Consider the following 21,915-nt stretch of genomic DNA (forward strand, 5'->3'; position numbering starts at 1 on the left):
TTCCGAATAACCACCTCCTCTTCTAGTATAGTTAATTTCATCATTGCAGGCCGGCGTTCGTAGACAGTAGTTCAGCCGTTCATTCTGTCACAGAGTGTAGAATGAGGTCCTTCATAGAGCTTAGCAGCCTTCCGACGACTTAGATTTTTTGATGTTCGGATAGCCTCGATAGCTAGAATGATTTTTGCTTCTTGGGTAATCACTGACATAATAAAAGGTGGAAAAAACGCGTTGTGAAGTTAGAGGGTAGGAAATTCGGGAAAAGTGTCCGAGGTACTGATATGTCCGACGTATGATAAACCACGTTACTGACAGTTCATAAATATGATCATCTTCACCAAAACCAAACCAAAGATCCATCCGTCCCCTGCCTCCGCCATCATCTCACGACCAACATACCAGGCACAATGCAGAAATTAAACAGACAAAAATATCGATTTCTAGTAATAATTATGGCAAGCCCCCCTCCTATGACCAATACCCAACGGAATGTGGGCATATTCTATCTATATTATTTTTGCCGCGCCCCAAAAAAACAAACAAAAAGCAAAACCAGATATTCCCCTCTTCTTTCCCAAACCCCACCCAACCCCTTTCTAAGTATTGTTTTCCTCATCTTTCCCATTACCACATATATATTATCCCATGCCATCATTATCCTCTGTCGTCCTTGGGTATCATAACTCCCTCATCCCCCCATCTATCACCCTCATTCCCGCTAACTCACAACCCCCTCTCCCTCTCCCCCTTCCGCCTAGCCTGCTCACAAATGGCCTTAACATCCCCCCTCTCCGCCTCCCAATCGCCCTTCTTCCCCAACCCCCCCAACCTCTCCAATGCTTCCGCCGCCCCTGGCGCATACGCCGTCCGCTTACGATCCGCATTCGGCTTACTATGGAGCAGCAGATGTGCCTTCAGATTATCCTTTCGGTTCTCCTGGAACCGCTTCGGGCAGAACGGACACCCGACGTCGCGCGGTTGCGTGTGCGTCAGCATGTGTCGCTTCAGGTGCTCTTGGCGCTTGAACTTTTGCCCTTTGCTTTTGCAGTCGGCCTGTGTGCATTCGAAATGGCCGACGGGGACTTTGATGGCTTCGTAGCCGTGGTCGGACATGACGATTGTTGGGCTGTGGGAGGGGTGTTTGCGGGCGCGGCGGTGGTCGCGGCGGCGGCGCATGCTGATGGGGGGTGGGATGGCGGGGGCGGAGGAGTAGTTGTTGTAGGACGAGGAGGCGTAGTGGGAGGGGTGTGAGGTGGCTTGGACGGGTGACATGTAGTAGCGGGGTTGGTCGTCGTAGTAGCCATCTAGGGGTGGGGGTGTTGGCCGCAAGGGGTCGAAACATGTTTGACCTGGGCTCACGTAGTGTTGTTCTGGGAGGAAAGCTGGAGAGCCGATGGGCAATGGAAGTGGTGCGCTACGGGGAAGTTAGCAGTGAGTCGTTGTGGATGGACTTCGTGGCCCTCGATGGGAATGTAGTGACTTGCTGGAGTTCATAGGTCATATGATCTTGACCCGAAATGCTTCTATGGAAGGATTCCGCATACATCATCGACGAATCTCCCATGCTGAGACCGTGGGTAGAGGGAACGTTGAATTGATGGCCCAGCGAGTTGGTGAACATGGGAGCCGGCGAAGCCGAGAAGCCGTCCCTGTCGTAGGTGCCAAAGAAGTCGCTTCGCGACGGTGACGGAGTAGCTACGTCCCAGGACGTCGTCGAGTCGCCAGAGCTATAAGAGTCGAAGGATGCGGTGTTGGAGAGGGCGGGGTTTGAATCGTTGTGGTGAGTATAGGGGCCTCCTTGATTCATGTGGTCATCCATCGGGCTGATTGCCATGATGGATGAGGCGGTAGGGAGTATAGGGGTGTTGGTAACGGTCTAGGGAGTCACGTCAGCAACATGTAGGTCGCCATGGGCGCCGCATCTCGGTGATAAACATACGAATCGGAGAGATTGAGAGGAGACACAGCAGGGGGAACCTGAGAGGGCCCGCCAAGGATATCTTTGAAAGGATAGTGGTTGGAAGAAGAGCGTTTGGGGAAGATTTGGAATGAGAAAGAGCAGATGAGAGTCATTTATACATTGCAGCGAGAAGGACGGGAAGAGCCATGTAAATCATGTTGTGCTGGAACTAGCCAAATTAGATGCAGACTCACGGATTGGGTCAGGTTTGCCTGGTTGATGGCTATAATTGAACACACTGCGTGTTGTACGCCCTTCTCTGAAACCTCTTGAGGTGGTTGGGGGACTGTGCGGAGGCTTCTCTTCCTCTCCTCTTTGGGATTAAAGAGCAAGGAATGCAAACTTAGTCGTCTAGTTAGGATAGTTAAGAATTCTTGGGAATGCTGCTAGTTTCCACAAGAAGCTTGGAGCGTTGAATCTTGTAGTGTACCTTGCATCGAGGCAACAACCCCTTGGAGGCGGGCGGGGGGATCTTTTAAGCAACAGAATGGAGCCCCTCGCGTCAAAAACGGCGGCGCGGCACTGTCATCGACGCAGTTTCGAAGGTTCAGGTGTTCTAGCGTCTTTCAGAGTGGGCCTTGCAATGGTTGGAAGACGGGGGTTAGTCTAAGTTGAGCGGGAGTCTTAGGGCTGGGGGAGATTAAGAATGATATATCAACTAACGTTTCAGTGTGACTAAAGACGACTGAATAGGCTGTTGTTGGAAAGAGCACAATGGCGCTGTGACCGCATCACGTTCAACTAGGTATGTTGCCCGGCATCCTGTCGCTTTCCTATGGGCCTAGGAATGCTGTTTCGACCTGGCTAAAGGCATGCCGCGAGTGTTTTGAAATCGAGAATATGCCGTTGGCATCCGTATAGTTGATACCGATACCATGTTTCCCCTATGCAGTTATCCTTTCCCTCTATAGCACCTTCACCCCATGCCCTGACAACTCTGGGTTGCATCGAGGGCATGGATGGCATGGCATGCATGAGCAGGCTGAGAAGAGAAGGAACATCCGTTCCAGCAATTCCAACCATTCCCGGGGTTCGAGTATGGTACCTGTTCGTCATGTTTGGCTGGGATTCTGGCCTCAAGGCTGTATGAGGGGATGGGATGATAATTGAATGTACCTTTTCAGACTACGATAGCCGCTGTCTCAGGCTAAGCAGCGAATGATAGAGCCTTGGAACTGATCTGCTAGGTCTCCGAATGTTCGGTGTAGCCGCGTCTTGCCTGTTTTGGAACAGTCTGTCATATTTCTGTGCACCAGTATTGTGTGTCTCAAGGCTGGACCTAACTTCAACACGGCCAACTGCCAGACTTGTGTTTTGCGATGCATCTGATGTGCAGACTAGCACCGTGGGTCCCGCATCGCATCTGACGGCCGCCGCCAGTCACAATGCACGTCTTGGGACGAGCTCCTCCAGTAATGGGCTAGCATTCTGAGAGTGGCTGGGGGCTGATGGGAAGTCTGAACGAGGCCAGTCCTCAGAAAGGTACCGGAAATCAACGACACCGAGTCCACGAGCGGCCTATAGATCTGGTCACATTTTGTGAGATCGAGATCGCTTAGCGCGACTGTTGAGTAGGGGTCAAGAGCGATTCTAGTGGTGTCCCAGCGGGATGGTTCAGTCTTGATCACATTTGTAGTGCGACAGGAAGGTGGTGAAACGTGAGACGATCTGGACAGATGAGGTTACTTGTGTTGTACAGTACAATGCGGTGCTGTACATACAGAGGCAGAGGACTCGTACAGAGAGTCAAGCTAGCCCCTGAGACTGGTCGTTTTCGCTCCCAATACACTTGGGGGTATGTATCATGTACTCGGTCGAGATGCCACCGACGTAATGTATGTGCTGGAAGAGATTGGACCTACACCACGAAGTAAACACTCAAAAGTAAATAAATACTTTTGAAGTAAAATAATCTGTGTGGGGCCAGGACCCCGAAAACCGACATCTGCGTGTATGGCTGGCTGATCTTTCTGGTATGGACTCCGATATGCAGTATGTATCAGATAGTTGCAACCGCGGTTGTAATCATCCGTCTTCTCTCCATTCTCTTATCTGTGTAATCAGCGCGTTTAAAATGTGCGAATGAATGGTACGCTACTCACCATGCATACTTGGTTCATAGTGTATTTACGACCAGTGTTGTTTGTTGCAGTACAATACGATTCTCACCTAGATCACCTCCGTTCTAGCAAAACTAACATGTCACCTTGCATCGCCACAAACCGCAACGCTTAAGCCATTAAGGCTGGAGATCTAGCAGGCAAGTGGACGCGGAAGCCCAAGCGTTTAATGGGATCTGACAAGGCAACAGAAGGTCAATTCTAACCGGGCAAGATGAGAGAGTGTGTATGCTTCGGTTCGGGATCGGCAGCATGCTCGCCATCTGCTACGGCTTCGGCGGCAAAGCCTTTCTCCCTCCTGGCCCTTGACCGCTGTTTATAATGTGGGTCTCTATCGCAACTTGGTAAAGATGGCCTCTGCTCTGTGTGTGAACATGCATCGGTGTTTGCTCTCCTGAACTGGCCAACAACAAACATGAGACTTCCAGCCTTGTAACACTCTCAAACCATGCCATGCGGTGAAGGTACGCGCCCAGAGTCTTAGACTATCCATTCCACACAAGGATCAAGCAGACAATACCTTTGTCTGAGCTCCGACTTCGCCACTCCCTTGAAGCCTCGTAGTGGTTTTTAACATCGGGCAAAGAAACACCCATCCGAATCATTTGACCTGGTCTATGCACTAGAGTTCACGGCGCGGACTGTCGGCTTCCCTAAAAGACGTGGAAACATGCCCAACCCAGAGACTCGGAAGCCGACAACAACGTACTAATGCCGGCAAAAGCGTTCGACTTCTTGTCACTTCGTTATTGAGTGGATTTCCGACCTTCCGCGCGGTTGCTTCAGGCGCCTTTACCCCAGCAAATCCCCCCCCAGGTTACATCGCTTCCACGAACCGAGTCCACACTTGCCATATGCAGGGCTCCGTGATCAACCCATTGATCCCTGTAGAGGGCCCCATACTCCATACACCCGACGCAATGCTGATCAACCCTGTACTGTCCCCGAACTCGTACATACTGTATGCTGCGGTCTGCACTGTTATCACTTTGGAGGAACAGAAAGGCAGAGTTCTCATAGGACCCATGCACGGGTTTCCATGCCCTCCCTGTCAACCATTCTGTCTCACATCTGTTTCTTTGTCAATAATTCGTCTGTCTGGTCTGCTGACACGGCTTTCTTGTGTTACAATGCATTCTCATCAGGTGGAATGGGGGACGCATGGCGTTCCTCCACACCGGAGTACAGCCGTATTGACCTGTGGCTGCAGTACGGTTCTGGTGATCTCAACGGTTGATCCCAAGGACGCCACTACTGGTTCATTATTCTCGATGGCCGCGGCTAATGAAAATTCTGATCTGTTCCACTGTACAAAGTATGTCATGTTTGCTTATCGACTGAGGCAGTAGCTGGCGCAGTGCTTCACTTCTCACATTCCTGTGTCTCCTTCACTGTTGGTTGAAATGGCTAGCCAGCCGCCCCTGAAACATCTGCTCCATTTACCAAGGCACTGTACAAAGCACATGTCCCCCACGCCTCCCTCATAAAGCTAAGCAGGCAAGGAGAACCATCTAGAGATTAGGAGTCCCATGGTGAAAGGGTGAAGAGGCCATTAGCGAATCCTTCCATATGGGTTGAAAATATGGTCTCAGTTAGTACATGGAGAACCCTGCATCCACCGACTTAGCATTTTGAGACCCCAGGTCTCAAAATGCTAAGTTGAGACTCGGGGTCTAGACACTTCAGCAGTACATTCACTGACACAACAAGAGACGAAAAACAATCCCAAGAGTTAGTCTATTTTGCTTCTAGCGGAGACTTCACCGCGGCAATTCAATGTTCAGCGGTCCTCATGCGAGGGGGCATTTGCCGGCAAGTCTTTTTCCATTGTTGTTAAAATAATCCAGCCATTGGGAGGAATGGTCTGAAACCGTGACTCAAAGCCGCACACTATTCTTGCATCAAGCCTCATGGTCGATCTCATCCGCAAAAGCATCTGCCATTTCCTCCTCCGTTGCTTCGAGACCTTCCGAACTCCTGAACTTCTCGTTCTTAGCCTCGGCTGTGGAATGATTGTTAGTAAACGTAGCCACGTACACAAGCTCCCTAGAACCAAATCGCAGGGACAGGCAGGGAAGAACTTACTTTTAGCCTCAATCCTCATGTTATCCTCTACCTCGCAATCCTGCAGAACTGAATCATTCCCCACGACCGAGCGACGTCCAAGAATAGATCCGGAGATCTTACACCCCTTTCCTACCACGGCACCCTCCATCAGCACACAGCGGAACAGCTTCGCGCCCTCCCCAACTTTACAGTTGGCGCCAATAACACACTCCTTGACAGCCGAGCGCTCCTCGACCGTCACGTTGTCCGCCAGTAGACAGTCCTGGCGCGTCACCGTGCAGCGACCTGCGATACCCTGCGGGTACGCAACTTTGCTTGCGTGGGCGAGCGGTGACGCGTCTTGACGGCCAACTTGGTCGATCGCCTCCAACTTGGCTAGTTGCAGCGAGATCATGAGCAGGAGCGGCGCGGTATCCACGCGTCGCACTACAGGGGCTCCGGGTGTGCCGTAGGGCTGGGATTTGTGGATGAATGCGAGAAATGGCGGTACGATCAGGGGATCGGTAGTAGCTTCGGTGGTGCTGCTGTCTTGGGCGTCGATTTGAGGGCTTTGCTCGGTGGCGGAGATGGTGATGCTTGACTTGAGAGTCTCGACTCTAGATACTGATGTAGTACTTATAGCGGCAATGTCTATATCCTCCTTTGACTCCTCGTCCCTCTCGAGGGCTTCCTCGTCGTTACTCGGCTCTTCGCCGTGGAAGATTTCGCGCAGCCCAAGCCTCTCGGCGAAGCCATTCTGCCAGCTTGCCTTGGCCCACCAGCCGATGACGTCTTCGCTGAGGTTGTCCATATCGTCATTCTTGTTGATCATATCAAGGACCCAAGCTGGGAAAATGTAGATGTGCGCATCGCGGTGCGTCGTGAGCATCCGGACATTGCCATGCTTTGCGACCAAACTTTGTCGTACAGGCAGCATATTTTTCATCTCGACGGTATCATTCAGCGTATCCGTTGGAAACGACAATACAACCTTTGATGTATCGCGCAAAAGCGAGTTTTGGTGAGCGGGTACTGGGCCTTGCTCGATTGGCGCCGTAGCCAGGAAATCAGTTTCTTCTCCCTTCACTCCAAGTTCTCCCTTCGGTACTTCAATCTTCGTTTCGTACCAGACTCCCAGTCCACCCCTCCTTCCTCCCTTCTCACCACCAATTGCCATCTTAGGTCCGTTGAACTCTTCTCCTCCACCAGTGGCACCACCTAGACCTGCTTCCCGGATCATCCATGTCTCGAGAAGTGCCTCTCCGCCTAATTCACAGACGAGATCACAAGGCAAGACAATGAAGTCGCCTTTTATCTCTTTAAGAACCTCTGGTAGGCGAAAGATCTGTGCTGTTCCGGTGGTCTGGTCCAAGTCTACCGGTGCAATTAGATCCGGCTTTGGTGAAGGTAATGCTGTGAGGTGTGGGTTGGTATTTAACGCTGCTTGGATTGCTGGGGCTGACGTTGGAGGTGCAACTAGGTGGATTTCTATGTGGCAGTTAGGATAGTGTCATAGTTTCCATATTATATCTCGATCTGATGCCAACCTGGCAACTAGTAAAACAACTGGGGAAGTAAACGGCAACAGGGCCATTTAAATCACGTGCAACGCACGACAATAATAGATCATTGCGCATAAGGGAGCCATAGAAGCATAAATGAAGATAGAGGAGATAATAGCATATAAAAAGAAGCCCATACTTGTGATTCCCATGCGGTAGCAGAAGTCCAGGGGGTACCAGACCATGGGTCGATTCGCGATCGGCAGAAGTGCCTTTGGCGATTCCTCTGGCTTGGAGGTGAAGGTATCGAACGAAACTCCCGGCCCGCAAAGGATTATGGCCTGGAAGCCAGGCGCCGGCATCGAGAGAGCATGAGGCATTGTGTCGGGTACTATTAAGGAGTTGACTTCTACTGTTGAGAAGGCTAACAAGCAGGGTCCCCTGTGGCCTGCTTTGGACAGTTTAAATGTCCGCCTGAACAGATAAATGCGGTAGACCCTTCGAATTTATCAATTTCACTGCCGAAAATCAAGTTCAGCTTATGTCGTGGTATGGTCGTAGAGTGTTATGGCCCGCGAGTCAATCTGATATCAAATCGGTGGACTTCAAAAATTTGGTTACTTGTATCACGTGCAAATTTGACGTTTTGGTGTCAAATGTCCATAGCAACGAGACATGGACCAACATCATAACCGCAAACCGTTTTATTGTGCTAGCGACTGTTATTCCAACAAATTGTATTATATCAATAATGAAGCATAAAGATTAATTAATCGTTGTAACGAAATTTTGTAGCCATATAGCCAGCATTATTGCTTCTCATGATCGCATTGTTGTGTACATAAAGTAAGGCGGGGCTAAAGGATTCACTAATGCGGCTGTTGGACTGGCGACCGAGGCTTTGAAAACCAGCGAAGCTGGGGAGAATGTCAACAAAGTCACACTCTCTAATACCCCCCTCCTCTCATCCCCAATTGTTGCGCCAAACACCAATCTTACATATAACACATTATTTCTTGTAAAATCTTGGTTTTTGAAAGCAGATGAGCAAAGCGGTACACCCAAATGCCGCCTCACGATGGTTACGATCGCCCATCGCGGCGGACTAGAGGCCCGGTTGGACATTGGATGCCCCTGATTTTGACCGTAGCCGTCGCGACGATTGGATTCGCGACGTGGGTTTGGAGCGAAAGGGACGATGACGACGGGGATAAAGATGACTACCGAAGGCGCAGAGATGAACGCAGAGATGGTTATCGCGATCCCCAAGGGCCTCCTCCGACATGCACCGACCCACGATCCGGAGAGCAAGGCTATGGCGCACCTCCAAGACACGCCGATGAGCCGTCGAGCTATGTCGCTCGTGCATTAAAGCGTACACCCAGCCCTCAGCAATTCCTCGAGGGCGCCAGTCGAACTGTCTCAGCCGGCATAACCGCGGCCGGCGCGGCGGTTGGAAACGCTCTGTCGTCGATCAGAGAGGAGGACAAGAACGCTTATAAGGACCACAAAACCTGGTCTGAGGAAGCTGAGGCTCGGGGAGCAGGAGCCAGCCCGACTATTTCACCTGTACAAACCAAATCGGTCGCCGCAGCCGGAAAGGGGGCATCCAACAACGGAAAGAAGATCAAGGTCGCTGTTGTCGTGTCTGCAGATGCGGATCTGGACGGTGTCGATGATGGTCTGGACTACAGTCAAACGCATGCAGTATGTATACACTTTCCAGGAACTAAAATGGCATATATTCGAGTATCTAACATAATTACAGTCTATCCTCTCCTACCTACCACAAAGGACCGACTTCTCAAGAATCCAGCTCTTCGTTCTAATCTTCTCGCCTGATCTTAAGCACCATCCTCTAGATGCTGCCGCAGCAAAGCCTGCGGGGTCTCTCGGTTCCTCGTTCTCCAACATTGATCCCGACCAGGCTCTGACACCCGCCGAGGAGGGCGAAAAGGCTACGTAAGCTATATCCCCGTCTATTCACGACATCTTGCTAATATCAGCCCAGTGAGCTCGACCCAGATACACCTGCATTCAACGCGCTATGGACAGAGGCCGAAGATGTTGTCGAGAAGAAGACGATGATTTTCCCGTTCACAACGCAAGGCGGGCATGTCCACATCCTCCGTCACCTGGCTCCCGATGTCATCTACTTACAGGAGGCATTGAGCGGAAAGGAAGGGGATGTGATCACACACCTCCAAACCTGGCTACGTGGTGATGTTGTGGTCGTTGTCGGAGGCGACCATGGTGTTGGCGGCCTCGCCGATAGTGAGTCGGAAGCGGAGCAAGCTATCCCAGAGAAGAAGGTAGAGAAGTGGTGGGAGAAGGAAGAGCGTGTTGGAAGGGGCCGTCACGTCTTCGTCATGGAGAACCTCCGGGTTGGAGATGACTGGTCAAGACGGATTGAAGGCAAAGACTGAAGTTGAACTGAAACTGTTATGTTTTGTATGATATTTCCACAGCAAGGCAGTATTTCTCTGATAACGGAATTTGGGCGCATGGGAAGCTATTAAACTACAGTATAGCTTACAGTAGTTTTGGGCTAGAGTAGTTAAATTACTCCAGTCAAAATGACTAAAGTAGGGTAGTTATGGTAGTTATGGCATTATAGTAGTTATAGTCATAGTCATGAAATATCACGTGGCATTTGGACTTGGTTGTGGCTCGCCTTCGTTTCAGACAACAAGGTACATCGTTCATCAACCTCATCCCGAAGTTCTGCCTCGTCCCCATGACCTCAATCAAGTAGACGCGACGGAAGAACACATCGAATAGACGACGACAACGACGACAGCGACAGCGACAGCGGTCGCCGCAGGCCTGCTAATGCAAGATGAGTAAAATCAAGCGCCCCGAAAAGATGCATTCATCTTCAGGCGCAAACGGCGTCGCGACCCCGGTGTCCACCTCGCCATCAATTCCAACAAAGAAGCCGCCGCCAATTCTTCCACCGACGTCGGCCATGAGCAATTCCACGGCAAATGGTGTATCTCGAACTCCTGCGCGACCTCGTCGCGATGCCCCGCCGCAAATTCTGGGCCGCGGCCAGAGGACGGCGAGCGCTGGTGTGAGGTCGTCCAGCTTGATTCCAGACATTCAAACCGTACAAACCGCCCAACCTCCGCCCTACAGTATGGACTTCTATCACGCGTATAGGAGTATTTTATTAACATTGTCTAGTTCGACCCGATAGCTATATCTTGAAGAAATACCGCGGATGCCCCGCGTCTCTCATTGTCCACCTACACCCGACGCATTTCCGATTCGACCAACAGGATGGCACGTTCTCCTACAAATCCCCAATGAAGATTTTCATTGAGCATCTGAGATCCGGGACGGTACCGCAAGATTTGTTGGAATATTTCAACATGTGGAACACCACTTTCTACGAAGGTACGTAGCGGAGGTGACAAAATTATTTGGCCCATGGCTAACTTTCCTAGGATGTTTGATAGTCGAGGTCCATGACCATAAATCCATTGCAACCGCACGGGAGTCCTCCCAAAATCTATATAGCAGTGATAAGACGGAGCCAATGTCGATACATAACTCCAATGCGTACCTTACGCCGTCTCCATGGGTTCCTTATCCAAAGGAGAATCTAGTCGCTTTGACAAAGTCCATCGCTATTCCAGGGGTACCCGCTGAATCAGAAAAAGGCAAAACTGCTGAGGATAAAGACAAAGAAAACATGCCTGCGCCAGGCCAGCCGTCTGATAACCAGAGGAGTAGGTCCAATGCGAAAAAGGCAAAGATATCCACCATGGTTCTCCATCCGACGCCTATGTCAACGTATGTTGACCTTGCGATCAAGGCGACCACCCCTCTTGCAAATCAATCCCAAGGCCGCCGAGAATCGCATCAAGATGTCAACGGAATGGCTCCCCCACAGACTCCAATTCTGGCAGGGCCGTCCAGTGCTAGTGTAGGCATGGATCCACCTCCTGCTAAAAGACAAAAGCGCGAAAAGATGGAGATAGATTCAAAGAATATATACCCAGTTGAGTCGAGCATAACTCTGGCGACTACAGCGCCCCTGTTCTTAGAGCCTGTCGAGAGTGCCGCAGCCTCGGCGGCGTTGCTAGAAGCCCTTGCTCATCCAGATCACTCATTCCCAGTTCCTTCTCCCAAGTCTCGCAAGAAGACGGTTGCGGAGATGGCCGCAGAAGAATCTGCTGCCGCTGATGAGGAGCAGTACATGCTTATTTTGGACGAGCGGTTTAGCAATGGCGCAGCTGGGGTAGTAACAGCAGCTGACGGGGACAGTAAAGTGGGTGGGGCTTCCTTTGAGCCTCGATTCGAAAGATTTAAGGCCATTGAAAGCATTAAGCTTCAAGTGGTGGAAAACAAGAAACGAGAGAAGCTTTTGCAAGCGGAAGCTGCCAAGAAACAACAGCAAGAGTCAGAAGCGAGAGAAAAGGCGAAGCAAGAACAAAACAAGCGCGATATTGAAGAAAATGCCCGCAATCAGGCACAGTTGCGTATGCAGCAACAGCAACAGCAAAATCTTCGCCAACAAGAAAACCACCGCCGCCAAATGGCAGCCCAACAGACACAAAACCAGCAGGCCATGAAAGGGATACAGGGCGCTGGGCCTCATGGGCATCCAGCTCCTGCCATGGGTTTGCCGAATGCTGCCAATGGCATGACAACACAGCAGCAAAGGTTCCTGCAGCAACAGCAGTTGTCTCAGGCACCAACATCCTCCCCAATTGTTCAGAATGCTACTCCTCACAATACCTCATCCCCTATGACGGCCGGGAATATCGATGTCCAGATGCGGCATTCCACGTCAAGTCTGGGCGGCAGCCCCCCACGCCCAGGATCTGTCGTTCCACAGAATCCACAGATGACTCCGATTGTGGCTCATGCTATGAGGGCTCAAGGAAGCCAGCAGAGTCATGGTGGGACTCCTCGGATCTCTCAAGGAACTCCAAATATGTCTCAAGAGGCATTAAGGCAGACTCCTCGGATGAGCCAGACGAGCCCAATGCCAGGACACATGGTTCAAGTTCCACAAATGGGTGGTGGTGCTCACATGATGCCCAACCAAAATATGATGAACACGCAGATGCAGCAAGCCCAGATCATCGCGCAACAGCAGCAACAGCAGCAACGTCTGCGCCAGCAAGCAGCCCAGCAAGCTATGAACTCCTCCCCTATGAATGGCCAGCAAATGTCTCCTCAGCAGATGGCCTTACAGCAGCAGATAGCACAGCACCAGATGCAACAGGGCAATCCTGCAATGATGGGCGGCAACCAAATGGCCATCAACTACAACGCTCAGATGAGGGCAATGGCCGCAGTTCAAGCACAGAACTCTATGCAACCAAATGGACAAGGTTTTATGGGCCGTGGAGGTGCCATGACTCCACAGATGGTCCAACAGGCACAGCACCAAGCTGCACTGCAAGCACAGCAGCAGCAACAACAACAGCAGGGACAGATGCAACAAGGTCAACCAAGCATAGTCCAGCAGCGAATTCAGGCTATGGCACGCCAGATTTATCAATCCCAGATAACGAGCTTTATGTCACAGTACGCTGGGGGGCAAGCACCACCCGATGCGCTGAACCATTTCAAGCAGCAATGTCAGCTATCCGCCAGGCAAAAAATCGGGCAGCAGGTTCTGATACAACAGCAGCAACAGCAGGCTATGAGGCAGCAGCAGCAGCAGCAGCAGCAACAACAGGGGCACATGATGTCCGGCCAACAGCACCCTGGTATGGTCCAGGGGATGAATATGGGCATGAATATGGGGATGCAGGGAAATATGAACATGAACGGGAATATGAATGGGAATATGAACGGGTCGGGGATGCAAAGGCCGTCAGGGATGTAATTTTGGCAGCAGCATTCATTGGGAGGAGTTTTCTGGTGCTTTTTCAAAGGCAGATCCATGGGTATAGGTTGGGAGGGGCGTTTTTTATTATTGTCATGGGTTGTAAGTCACAAGCATGACTTACAACCCATGACAATAATAAAAAATAGGCGGGGGGTATATTGGCTGCCATGGTGGTGGCCTAAACATGGGGTGTAATTGCCACCTTGGTTGTCTGTGGCTGGGTTTAGGAGTGATGCATAATGAGGACAAGCGAAATGACTCGAATTCAGAGGCCATCATATATAAGAGAATTCAAGACATAGTCATTCTGGGTTCCCCTTGTAGAAATAAGTCTTGTAATGTGAATAACATGGTATTTCTTTTATATTCTAACAGTCGTTTCGTTGGTTGTCGACACTGAACGGCAGCCATCCATAACTCATCACTACTTTCCAAACGCCCCTTACATACCAATATTTCCTCTCTTACCACCCCTCTTAGCCCTGTTAAGATGTCCCTGTAACACCCTCTTCGTCTGCACCAAACTCCTCTTCTGCTTATACTTCGCCTTCCCCAGCGTCATCATAAAGTTCTTCTTCCGCGACTTCTCCTTATTCGTCGTACTCTTGCCCTCCGCCTCATTCTTCGCCCGACGCAGCGCCTTCGTCGACTTATGCTCGCCCCTCTCGCCCTTGCCCTCACGCGCCATCGCAATCTTCTCATCGCGCGTGTTCTTCCTCAGCTTCGAGAATCCCTCAATCTGATCCGCCGTCAACGGGTCATCAGCGTGGCGAGCGAGCGCCTCCTTTTGCCGCTGGGTTAGACCCTTCTTCCCGGTGATTTTGTTGACCTCGGCTTCGAGGCGGAGCTCCTGAAGCTTGGCCAGATCAGCGGGGGTGAGGATCTTCGTCGTGGCCAGTATCGAAATCTTAGACTCGAGCTCTTTGTCTGCTTTCTTGGCGGCATCGGTGAGTTCGTTCTCCCCGCCGTCGGCGGGTGTGTCGGCGAATTTCACTTTCTTTGCGGGGGGCTTCTTGCCGCCCTCGTCTTCGCTGTCGCTGATTTCGATCTCGACGTCGCTTTCGACGTTGACCCAGCCGCCAGAGTCGGTACTAGCGTTGGACTGGGCGTCCCATGCGTTCCAATCGTCTTCTTCCTCTTCTTCCTCATCGGTGCCTAGTTCCTCTGGTAGACCAGCCTCAACACGCTTTCTCTTGCGCTCGTTGGCCTTCCACTCCTCGAGCAGCTCAAGGCCTTCAATACCGCCGGCCTCCTCTTCTCCGTATCTCCTCTCCTTACGCTCGCCGCTTCGGATACCCATCGTAGCCTCTTTGCCTCTATCTCTCTTTTGGAGCAGATCAGCGCCGACCTCTCTGTAGAGCGACAACAGTCCCTTCGCGGCCATCATAGTTCCCTTGTCCTTACTCTTCCTGTACATGACCAAATCCTGCAATAGCGTGTCGCTAATAGCCAGCGGTTGGCGAACACAGATCTCGCGAATGGCATTGAGACCAGCTGCTGCTACCTCAGAAGCCGCAGCCTCCGAGACGAACTCGTTGGCGATCTTCTGGACGAGCGGCTCTAGGGCATCGGGAGGAACCAGGCTGTGGGTTGCTTGAGCGAGAGATGCGAGGAACGACGTTACTGATGGCTGTCGTGGCGTGAGGTATTTGGTGAAGTAGGAGTATAGGGAAATAACCGTGAGCTTGTGAAGACCAACGAGGCGGGAAACAAGCTGGAGGACCAGAAGCTTCTGCTCCAAGTTGAGCTTGGACTTGCCATTTTGGAGATGTTTCGAAAATAGTGTCTCTGCAAACCCTTGGGGGTCGTGGAGTAAGTGGAGGGCCGAGAAATTAAGCGCATGGGGCGCATTCTTCTTGCGCTCTTGCCGTCTGACTTTATCCACGGCTTTCTCCAATCCCTTGACTTTCTTTTTCGACTTTTTATTAATTCCAACTTGATGCTTTAACTTTCCAATGCTGATATTTTCGTGGTCGCTCTCCTCGTCCTCCATGTCCTCTCGTTCCTTGTCACCGCCCAAGAAAAATCTGACACCACCACCAATAACCTTCTCATTGTCCGCTAAACTGGCCTCCTTCATAATTTCAACGGCTTTAGAGTCGGTCCATACTTGGCGTTTCCATAATTCTCTTGTGATTTTGACTGCCCAGATACCTTTCGAAGAGGTGCGGTCTGAGGTGAGAAGGTTGTACAAAACGGTCTGTATCGTTCGGTTCAGTTTATGATTTGTCGTCTTCGCATTCGAAGTCCGTAACTCAGAGAGAATCTTGGTGAACAGTAGAGCTCTGAGAGTTTTACTGGGTGTGGTGACTAAGATAGGAAAGAGGATGTTGAGGAGCCCAGACGAGTCGATGATATCCTTGCGGCGGAGAAGGACGAGGGCGCCAGCCACCTTTTCGCGCAACTCGGTTTCAAGCACGGCATGATGTGTCGTCAGGATGTTGTTGAGATCATCTGGGAAGCTGGCCGTATCTTCGGGGTAGCAATCGGCGACGTGCGACACGAAATCGATCAGGTCGCGGAAGGAAACGATTCCAGCTGATGTGGCTGTCGTGGGCGATGCCATGTAAATGTCTCGCTGAGTTTGATATTGGCCATATTGATTGAGGAAATCTTCTTGATATGATCTGGAGCATGTTAGTTTACTAGTGTTGCGCGGCGGCGGCGAGGCTGGTTCACGGGCACTTACTTGGGGTCTCTTCGAATCTTGTATTGTAAACTCGGCCTACAAATGGTCAGTTATGCTAGTTTCAAACTAATAAAATATGTGCGAAAACATACAGATCTGCGTCGACCTTTTCCAAGGCGCCAACTCTCTTTTTGACCATAATGAGGGTTGTGGGAACGGAAATCCGTTCGATTGATTTTGGGTATTTGCTATCGGTTGGACTTCAGCATTTCTCCAGAATATTTCTGCTATCGATTATGCTTGTCACTACTCGAGTAGCGCGCTCTTATCTGGAATAGCGCACAAACTATTTTCCAGCCTTGTCAGCCTCGCCGATTTCCCCGCCGTCAAACTTCAGCCTTGTCGTATGGAACAAATTGATTGCGACGGAGTGATGATAGGAGCTTTCACTGTGAAGACTAATTTGCGAGAATTTGTGTGCTGTACCTTTCGTCGGTTTAATTCCATAGTAATCTATCTATAATGGGCTGAATTTTAGTTTAGCTCTCACCGAAGCCATGGGTATCACACAACGTCATCAACTTGAAATCTTACTGTACACAAGGCACCCGCCGCTGGACCTTCTTGACCTCATAAAATGCATGGATCACCGGATTTCTATTTCCTCCATCCATTCGGGTTCCGCTAGAGCGGCTGTCCTATCAACTAAGGGCTTTGCCGCGTCTCCCTTCTTCTCCCTTACTCCCCATTCCTCCAAGCCAGCCAGGCTTCTACCCGTCTTTTCGTCACGGGCGTATATCCTTAATCCTCTAACGTGTGTATCTTTGCCATTCTGGTGATTTTCCACAACTTTGACTTGGACGAGAAACGCTCTCAACGTGTTCCCATCAGGACCACCACCAACACCATCCAGAGGTACGTTGATCCAACCTTTAGGTTGTGTAAACTCCAGCGATGAAAACGGTATTAGGTCGTGATATCCTGTGCCAGCGAGTAATGTGATTCGCGTTGGAGTATAAGACTCGTCGGCTTCAAAGTCGAGGAAGATGCGTATGGACAGTATCGATACCAGGCGGGAAAAGTGAATATTGAGATGATGGGGTTGTGGACCGTCCGACCTGTCCAAGACAAATTAGTAGTTGTTTATTAGACAGAAGAGGTATGTGCATACTGCCAGTATAGAGACGTGTCGTCGTCTCGCAAGGCTTCCACGCCCGACCCAGGTTTGCACGTCGACACCGTCCACGAGGCCAAGTTGCCAATCTCTTTCAGGCCCGTTGGGTCAAACACGGAATCTACTTCCACCGGCACTATGAAGGAGCAAGCCGTCAGTATTCGAGTCTTCAGTTAACGGTGTATCAGCATACGAACTTCCATTATGTGTAGCGACTGGAGGAACATCAATCGCCATTTCCCCGTCATCATCCTCCGCGCGGCTATCCACGCTTTCCACGTCACCCTCCTCCTCCTCCTCTACAGACTCTTCGTCTCCTTCTTCACTCCCATTATCCTGGTCTTCGACGCCCTCGCTATCTTCGTTCGCCCGCTCGTCTTCTTCGTTCGCGGCAGGATTCACGCTGGGCGAGTCCTGATGTCGCGTCCGAGGATCCTGCCCCGGAGTCCTCGTACCTGTCGACGGCGTGACATTGGATAGCCGTGTCCCGCGCGTGGCTGGGTGTCTGGTATTATACGCCTGGAGTGAAGCTGGTGGCGTTGCCGGCATTGTGGGAGAGGTCGGCGCTGAGGCTGGCGCGTCCCGCCGTTCTGGAGGGGAGAAGGCTGAAGAAGGCACGAGGTTTCAGGATCTGGCCGTGTGAGTGGACACGAACACAGGCACGCTCCGAGTATTAGCAGCGGCGGTAATCTTGCTCAGACCTCGTGCTTGGTGATACCCGTGCTGTACTGTACCTGAATAAATGTGGTAGGTGCGACCTCTACTATCCCATGACGTCGGGGAGTCGGAGAGACAGTGTGGATTCTCCGCTACCATCAGCCTCTTCGATTATGCCGTCTAAGCCTCGCCGACCACGCGCTTGGGGCGCATGGTTACTGGTTATTTGCATTTCATCCTGGTCTAGATTCACTATAGGTAGTGACAAATACTATCTGACTTGCCATTCTCCATAATCGAATTTATATAACCCCGCTCTACTGACCACTGACCACGGCATAATCATCTTCCCATCTTTGGGATATAGTCACCAGCAATCTCACAGGATGGCAGCCGTTGTTCTTATGGCAATCGTTGTATTGCCAATGATGGGCTACCAGAAATATCGGAAGTAAGGCCCACGTTGAGTCTGGCATCTCTGCGGTGCAACAGGTACTGACCATGTCTGCCAGGCACAAAGCTCGCAAGGCTATGAAGAAGGAGTTGGGGGCGCAGCCGGAACCACCAGGGGGACATCAAGCATTATGGGAACAATTCGGAGATCACCCGCCTTCATATGATGATGCAGTCGGCTCTCATCCGTCTCCGCCATATTCATCGAATAGACCACCGGGATATGTCCAGCGGACTTCCGGCAATCGCGGGCTGCCAGTTGGGCATCTCCCTGGTCCATATTTATCTCCGACTGCTGTGGCTTTATAGCGGGATAATCTCGGATGAGAAGGACGAAACGACCTTAGTTGGGGGAGTTAATGAATTATGATGCTGGCTAGCAAATAAAGCTGGCACCCTCAGCTGGGCAAAACCACTTAAGTTTCCTTTGGACCTGCGTCATTAATGGCTTTTATAAAATTAGTATTATCTCGACATAAAATTAATAAAAATAACACTTATACCTCTTATATTTATCACATCAATAAAGTTGTGCGTGAAAGCGGGGGGGGATATTTATATTTCCCCATCAGCTCATGTTTGCTCTGTTTGCCCCAAACCACCCAAGAAAGACCACCTCGAATCCCCCCCCCAGCTCTACCCCTCCAAGCTACCAGCCCACCACACACCTCAAAATGATGCAGAGACGCATGGTACATACATTCCCCTCTATCCCCGGTCAATATCCCTACTTACTAACATACCCCCAGCTCTCCAAGGAAGACGAGGCGGCAACAGGGGCCGACGAGGTCGAAGTGCGCCGCGAGGATCAGGACAAGATCAACAAGTTCAGCAGGCTGCATCAGCAGGAATTGAATCTGGAGGATGAGTTGAGAGCGAAACACGTATGTGCGATCCTACGGATAGCTGGGTTGGAGTGGAGGAGGTGCTAATATGGGTTGCGCTACAGAAGGAGAAGGAGGATTTGGAGGATATCTCGAATGAGCTTGAGCTTGCGGACGAGGAGGACATGATACCGTACGCCCCTCCCTATCTCCTTTCCCTGAGCTAGGGCTCTACTTGCCGCCCTGCATATCCCCCGTACGAGACCGAACTAGACTAACGTGCCCAATAGCTACCAAATCGGCGACTCGTTCATCTCGCTTCCCCTCCCCGAGGTGCAGGAGCTCCTATTCACAACTTCGATGAGAATCGAAGAGGAGGTCTCGGTATTAGAAGAGAAGCTGGGGACGATCAAGGAGGGGATGCAGGAGCTGAAGGTGGAGCTGTATGCGAGGTTTGGACGGAGCATCAACCTTGAGACATAGAGCAGGGTGGGGGGAGCTGTAAAATATATATCCACGTTGAACATACGCGGTTCTTGTGGGGCGTGATTCAGTCACCATTATGCTATCTACAATGTTCCTTGAGTGATGGCGCATTGCAAGGGGGGCTGTAATCGCGATTCAAAAAGTGTGTTTCTGATATTATAGAAAACCCAATAACCCCAATACCCTCAAGGCTAATTAACAGAACTTTCATAACTACAATAAGCCATCACCCCCTATCATACCCTCTCTCCCAAGGCGGACTATATTGTTTAATGGGTGGTAGCTCTTTGTCGAGGTAGACCTTACTAAAACGCCCTGAGTTTTGTGCCTTATGACCCGAGTCAACTTGTCGAGTAGCCTTCGCCTTAGGAGACTGGCAGATTCCATCCCACGTAGTGCAATAGCCTCCGTTGAAGCTCCGCTGTTTGAGATGTCGGCTAGGTTTGACTGATTGCTAGGACTCCTTCCATGGGACGAGTTTGGAACCGGTATTTTAGAAGTGCTGTGTGGTTTTGAGTGTCCAACGAGGCGTTTGAATAATACTCTCATAGGTGGTATGGCACCGCAGATAACAAGAAGGTTGGTCTCAACGTATGTCCAGGCCCAAGGTCATGACTCAGCCCTGGCTCGAAGTCAGCATATGTATATAAAAAAAATGTGGGCTGAACTAGAGATTTCTCGTAGGGAATAGATGCTTACAGGTCACATCAAACGACTGATAAAAGATATGATACACGAGAACCGATCTTATAATACCACAGATGCAGACACTAGTAGGTGAGCCACGTTCCAACAGAACAAGGGGGGTAGCAACTAACATGAATCCAACGCCGAAGATTGCCCCGAGACCGTATTTGTCTCTTTTAGGCATCTGCAGTTGCAGGAAGAGAAACATTGGCAGCATAGCGGCAAAAAAGTCCGTCACCATGCTTATACATGCGTTACTGAATGGTGCTGAACGCTCATACAGACAAGAGAATTTTTCTGTGTAGGGGTCCGGATATGAGAATTGCAGCCAGTATGAGCTTATCGGTCGACACTGGAGAACCAACAGAAGAACGAAGGCGACTCCATACAGGGTTTGGGCGGCGATGGCGGCATTAATGATATAAAGGAAGGCCGGCCTTGAAACTCCTGCAATCACTCGTTTGTATAAAAGCACAGCTGAAAGCTTGCTGAAAGTGGTGGAAATAACAAAGCTAGGTATAGATCAGACTCGTATACTATTTCAAACGTGGGTAGGTAACATTGAAAATAAATATCAATTACATACAGAAGCTGAACAATCCAATTATGCTACACCAACAATCTCATCAACACGGCGTGAAAAAGGGTGTATTAGGGGATCTAGGGTGATTCACTAACATATTGTCTCCCAGTTATCTCGTCGAGTGGCACATCCCAGATGTGTCTAAACCAACGGAATTTGGTCTCAGCTATATTCCTATCAGTAAACAAAACTCGGCGCAATTGTTGCTTTGGGGCCTTACTAAGTATTAAAAGTCCTGCAATTCCAACTGTGGGAACCTAACAATATTTTAATCAGTATCCAGAGACTCTACGTGCCAGATCATCGATCCCCAGAGTGACAGGAAAGGCGCATACTATGCATAGGACCAGCATCACATCGTCCGCCCCGAACTGTTGTTGATACCCTATCCGCACCCATACTCGCGCAAGAACGGAAGCTATCGCCAAAATGGTGGATATTATAGTAACCACGAGCAATTGATTGCCTTTGGTTTCAGGGTCGGTATAATTCGGCTTCGGCCACGTCAGAAAGACCTCCTTTGTCGGATGGAAGCCGCCAGGCATATTTGAAAGGAATCGCAGTGGGGGAAAAAGGTAAACAATACACGCACATGATACCGACCAAGAGATATGTCAGACCCAGACTTAATATACAACCTGACAGCGGACCCATCTCCGTGAATTGTGGAAAGGGAGGCTAAGCCTTTGCCTTCTTGTAGATACCTGCATGCGGGGTGCATTATTCTGCAGTGCATTGACCTCCGTTTCATGACCTTCAAGAGGATCAATCACTCATACGGATTACGGACCTAAGAAATCAACCAATGCAGCGTCTGAAGAGAGGGTCGAGCTCGTTGTGGCGTGCGTGGTAGCAGCAGCCGATGGCAGGACTGGACAGTTGGAAGGGATTCGTGCAACAATAGGCAGGGCGTGCAGGAACGTGATTTCTTCACATGGAACAA

At 50.6% G+C, this 21,915-nt stretch overlaps 8 protein-coding genes across 8 annotated transcripts; 4 read left to right on the forward strand and 4 right to left on the reverse strand.

Annotated features, from left to right (window-relative positions):
* Positions 1-723: 723 nt before the first annotated feature.
* On the reverse strand, positions 724-2,756 carry VC83_00866 (uncharacterized protein; the record flags this gene model as incomplete). Its single annotated transcript, XM_024464553.1, has 3 exons — positions 2,155-2,756; positions 1,485-1,876; positions 724-1,414 (listed from the first exon to the last, which is right to left on the reverse strand). The coding sequence occupies exons 2-3, from the start codon at positions 1,832-1,834 to the stop codon at positions 724-726; spliced, it is 1,041 nt and encodes a 346-aa protein (XP_024327736.1). The 5' UTR covers positions 1,835-1,876; positions 2,155-2,756.
* A 3,048-nt stretch (positions 2,757-5,804) lies between these two features.
* Positions 5,805-8,364, reverse strand: VC83_00867 (uncharacterized protein). Its single transcript, XM_024464554.1, has 3 exons — positions 7,828-8,364; positions 6,166-7,614; positions 5,805-6,082 (listed from the first exon to the last, which is right to left on the reverse strand). The coding sequence occupies exons 1-3, from the start codon at positions 8,006-8,008 to the stop codon at positions 5,982-5,984; spliced, it is 1,731 nt and encodes a 576-aa protein (XP_024327735.1). The 5' UTR covers positions 8,009-8,364; the 3' UTR covers positions 5,805-5,981.
* Positions 8,365-8,559: 195 nt separating this feature from the next.
* Positions 8,560-10,290, forward strand: VC83_00868 (uncharacterized protein). Its single transcript, XM_024464555.1, has 3 exons — positions 8,560-9,335; positions 9,397-9,590; positions 9,640-10,290. The coding sequence occupies exons 1-3, from the start codon at positions 8,694-8,696 to the stop codon at positions 10,052-10,054; spliced, it is 1,251 nt and encodes a 416-aa protein (XP_024327734.1). The 5' UTR covers positions 8,560-8,693; the 3' UTR covers positions 10,055-10,290.
* Positions 10,291-10,334: 44 nt separating this feature from the next.
* Positions 10,335-13,580, forward strand: SPT20 (histone acetyltransferase SAGA complex member). The gene is made up of 3 exons (XM_024464556.1): positions 10,335-10,765; positions 10,815-11,027; positions 11,078-13,580. The coding sequence occupies exons 1-3, from the start codon at positions 10,468-10,470 to the stop codon at positions 13,474-13,476; spliced, it is 2,910 nt and encodes a 969-aa protein (XP_024327733.1). The 5' UTR covers positions 10,335-10,467; the 3' UTR covers positions 13,477-13,580.
* A 341-nt stretch (positions 13,581-13,921) lies between these two features.
* On the reverse strand, positions 13,922-16,307 carry SDA1 (Severe Depolymerization of Actin; the record flags this gene model as incomplete). The annotated part of the gene is made up of 3 exons (XM_024464557.1): positions 13,922-16,106; positions 16,169-16,204; positions 16,261-16,307. The coding sequence occupies 3 exons, from the start codon at positions 16,305-16,307 to the stop codon at positions 13,922-13,924; spliced, it is 2,268 nt and encodes a 755-aa protein (XP_024328049.1).
* Positions 16,308-16,754: 447 nt separating this feature from the next.
* Positions 16,755-17,831, reverse strand: DOC1 (anaphase promoting complex subunit doc1; the record flags this gene model as incomplete). Its single annotated transcript, XM_024464558.1, has 3 exons — positions 16,755-17,226; positions 17,280-17,418; positions 17,480-17,831. The coding sequence occupies 3 exons, from the start codon at positions 17,829-17,831 to the stop codon at positions 16,755-16,757; spliced, it is 963 nt and encodes a 320-aa protein (XP_024328050.1).
* Positions 17,832-18,325: 494 nt separating this feature from the next.
* On the forward strand, positions 18,326-18,701 carry VC83_00872 (uncharacterized protein; the record flags this gene model as incomplete). Its single annotated transcript, XM_024464559.1, has 2 exons — positions 18,326-18,390; positions 18,452-18,701. The coding sequence occupies 2 exons, from the start codon at positions 18,326-18,328 to the stop codon at positions 18,699-18,701; spliced, it is 315 nt and encodes a 104-aa protein (XP_024328051.1).
* A 266-nt stretch (positions 18,702-18,967) lies between these two features.
* VC83_00873 (uncharacterized protein) lies at positions 18,968-19,699 on the forward strand (the record flags this gene model as incomplete). Its single annotated transcript, XM_024464560.1, has 4 exons — positions 18,968-19,084; positions 19,142-19,276; positions 19,342-19,409; positions 19,507-19,699. The coding sequence occupies 4 exons, from the start codon at positions 18,968-18,970 to the stop codon at positions 19,697-19,699; spliced, it is 513 nt and encodes a 170-aa protein (XP_024328052.1).
* Positions 19,700-21,915: the final 2,216 nt, after the last annotated feature.

This window comes from Pseudogymnoascus destructans, assembly GCF_001641265.1.
Source record: "Pseudogymnoascus destructans isolate 20631-21 unplaced genomic scaffold scaffold_2, whole genome shotgun sequence".
Taxonomy (NCBI): Eukaryota; Fungi; Ascomycota; class Leotiomycetes; order Thelebolales; family Thelebolaceae; genus Pseudogymnoascus; species Pseudogymnoascus destructans.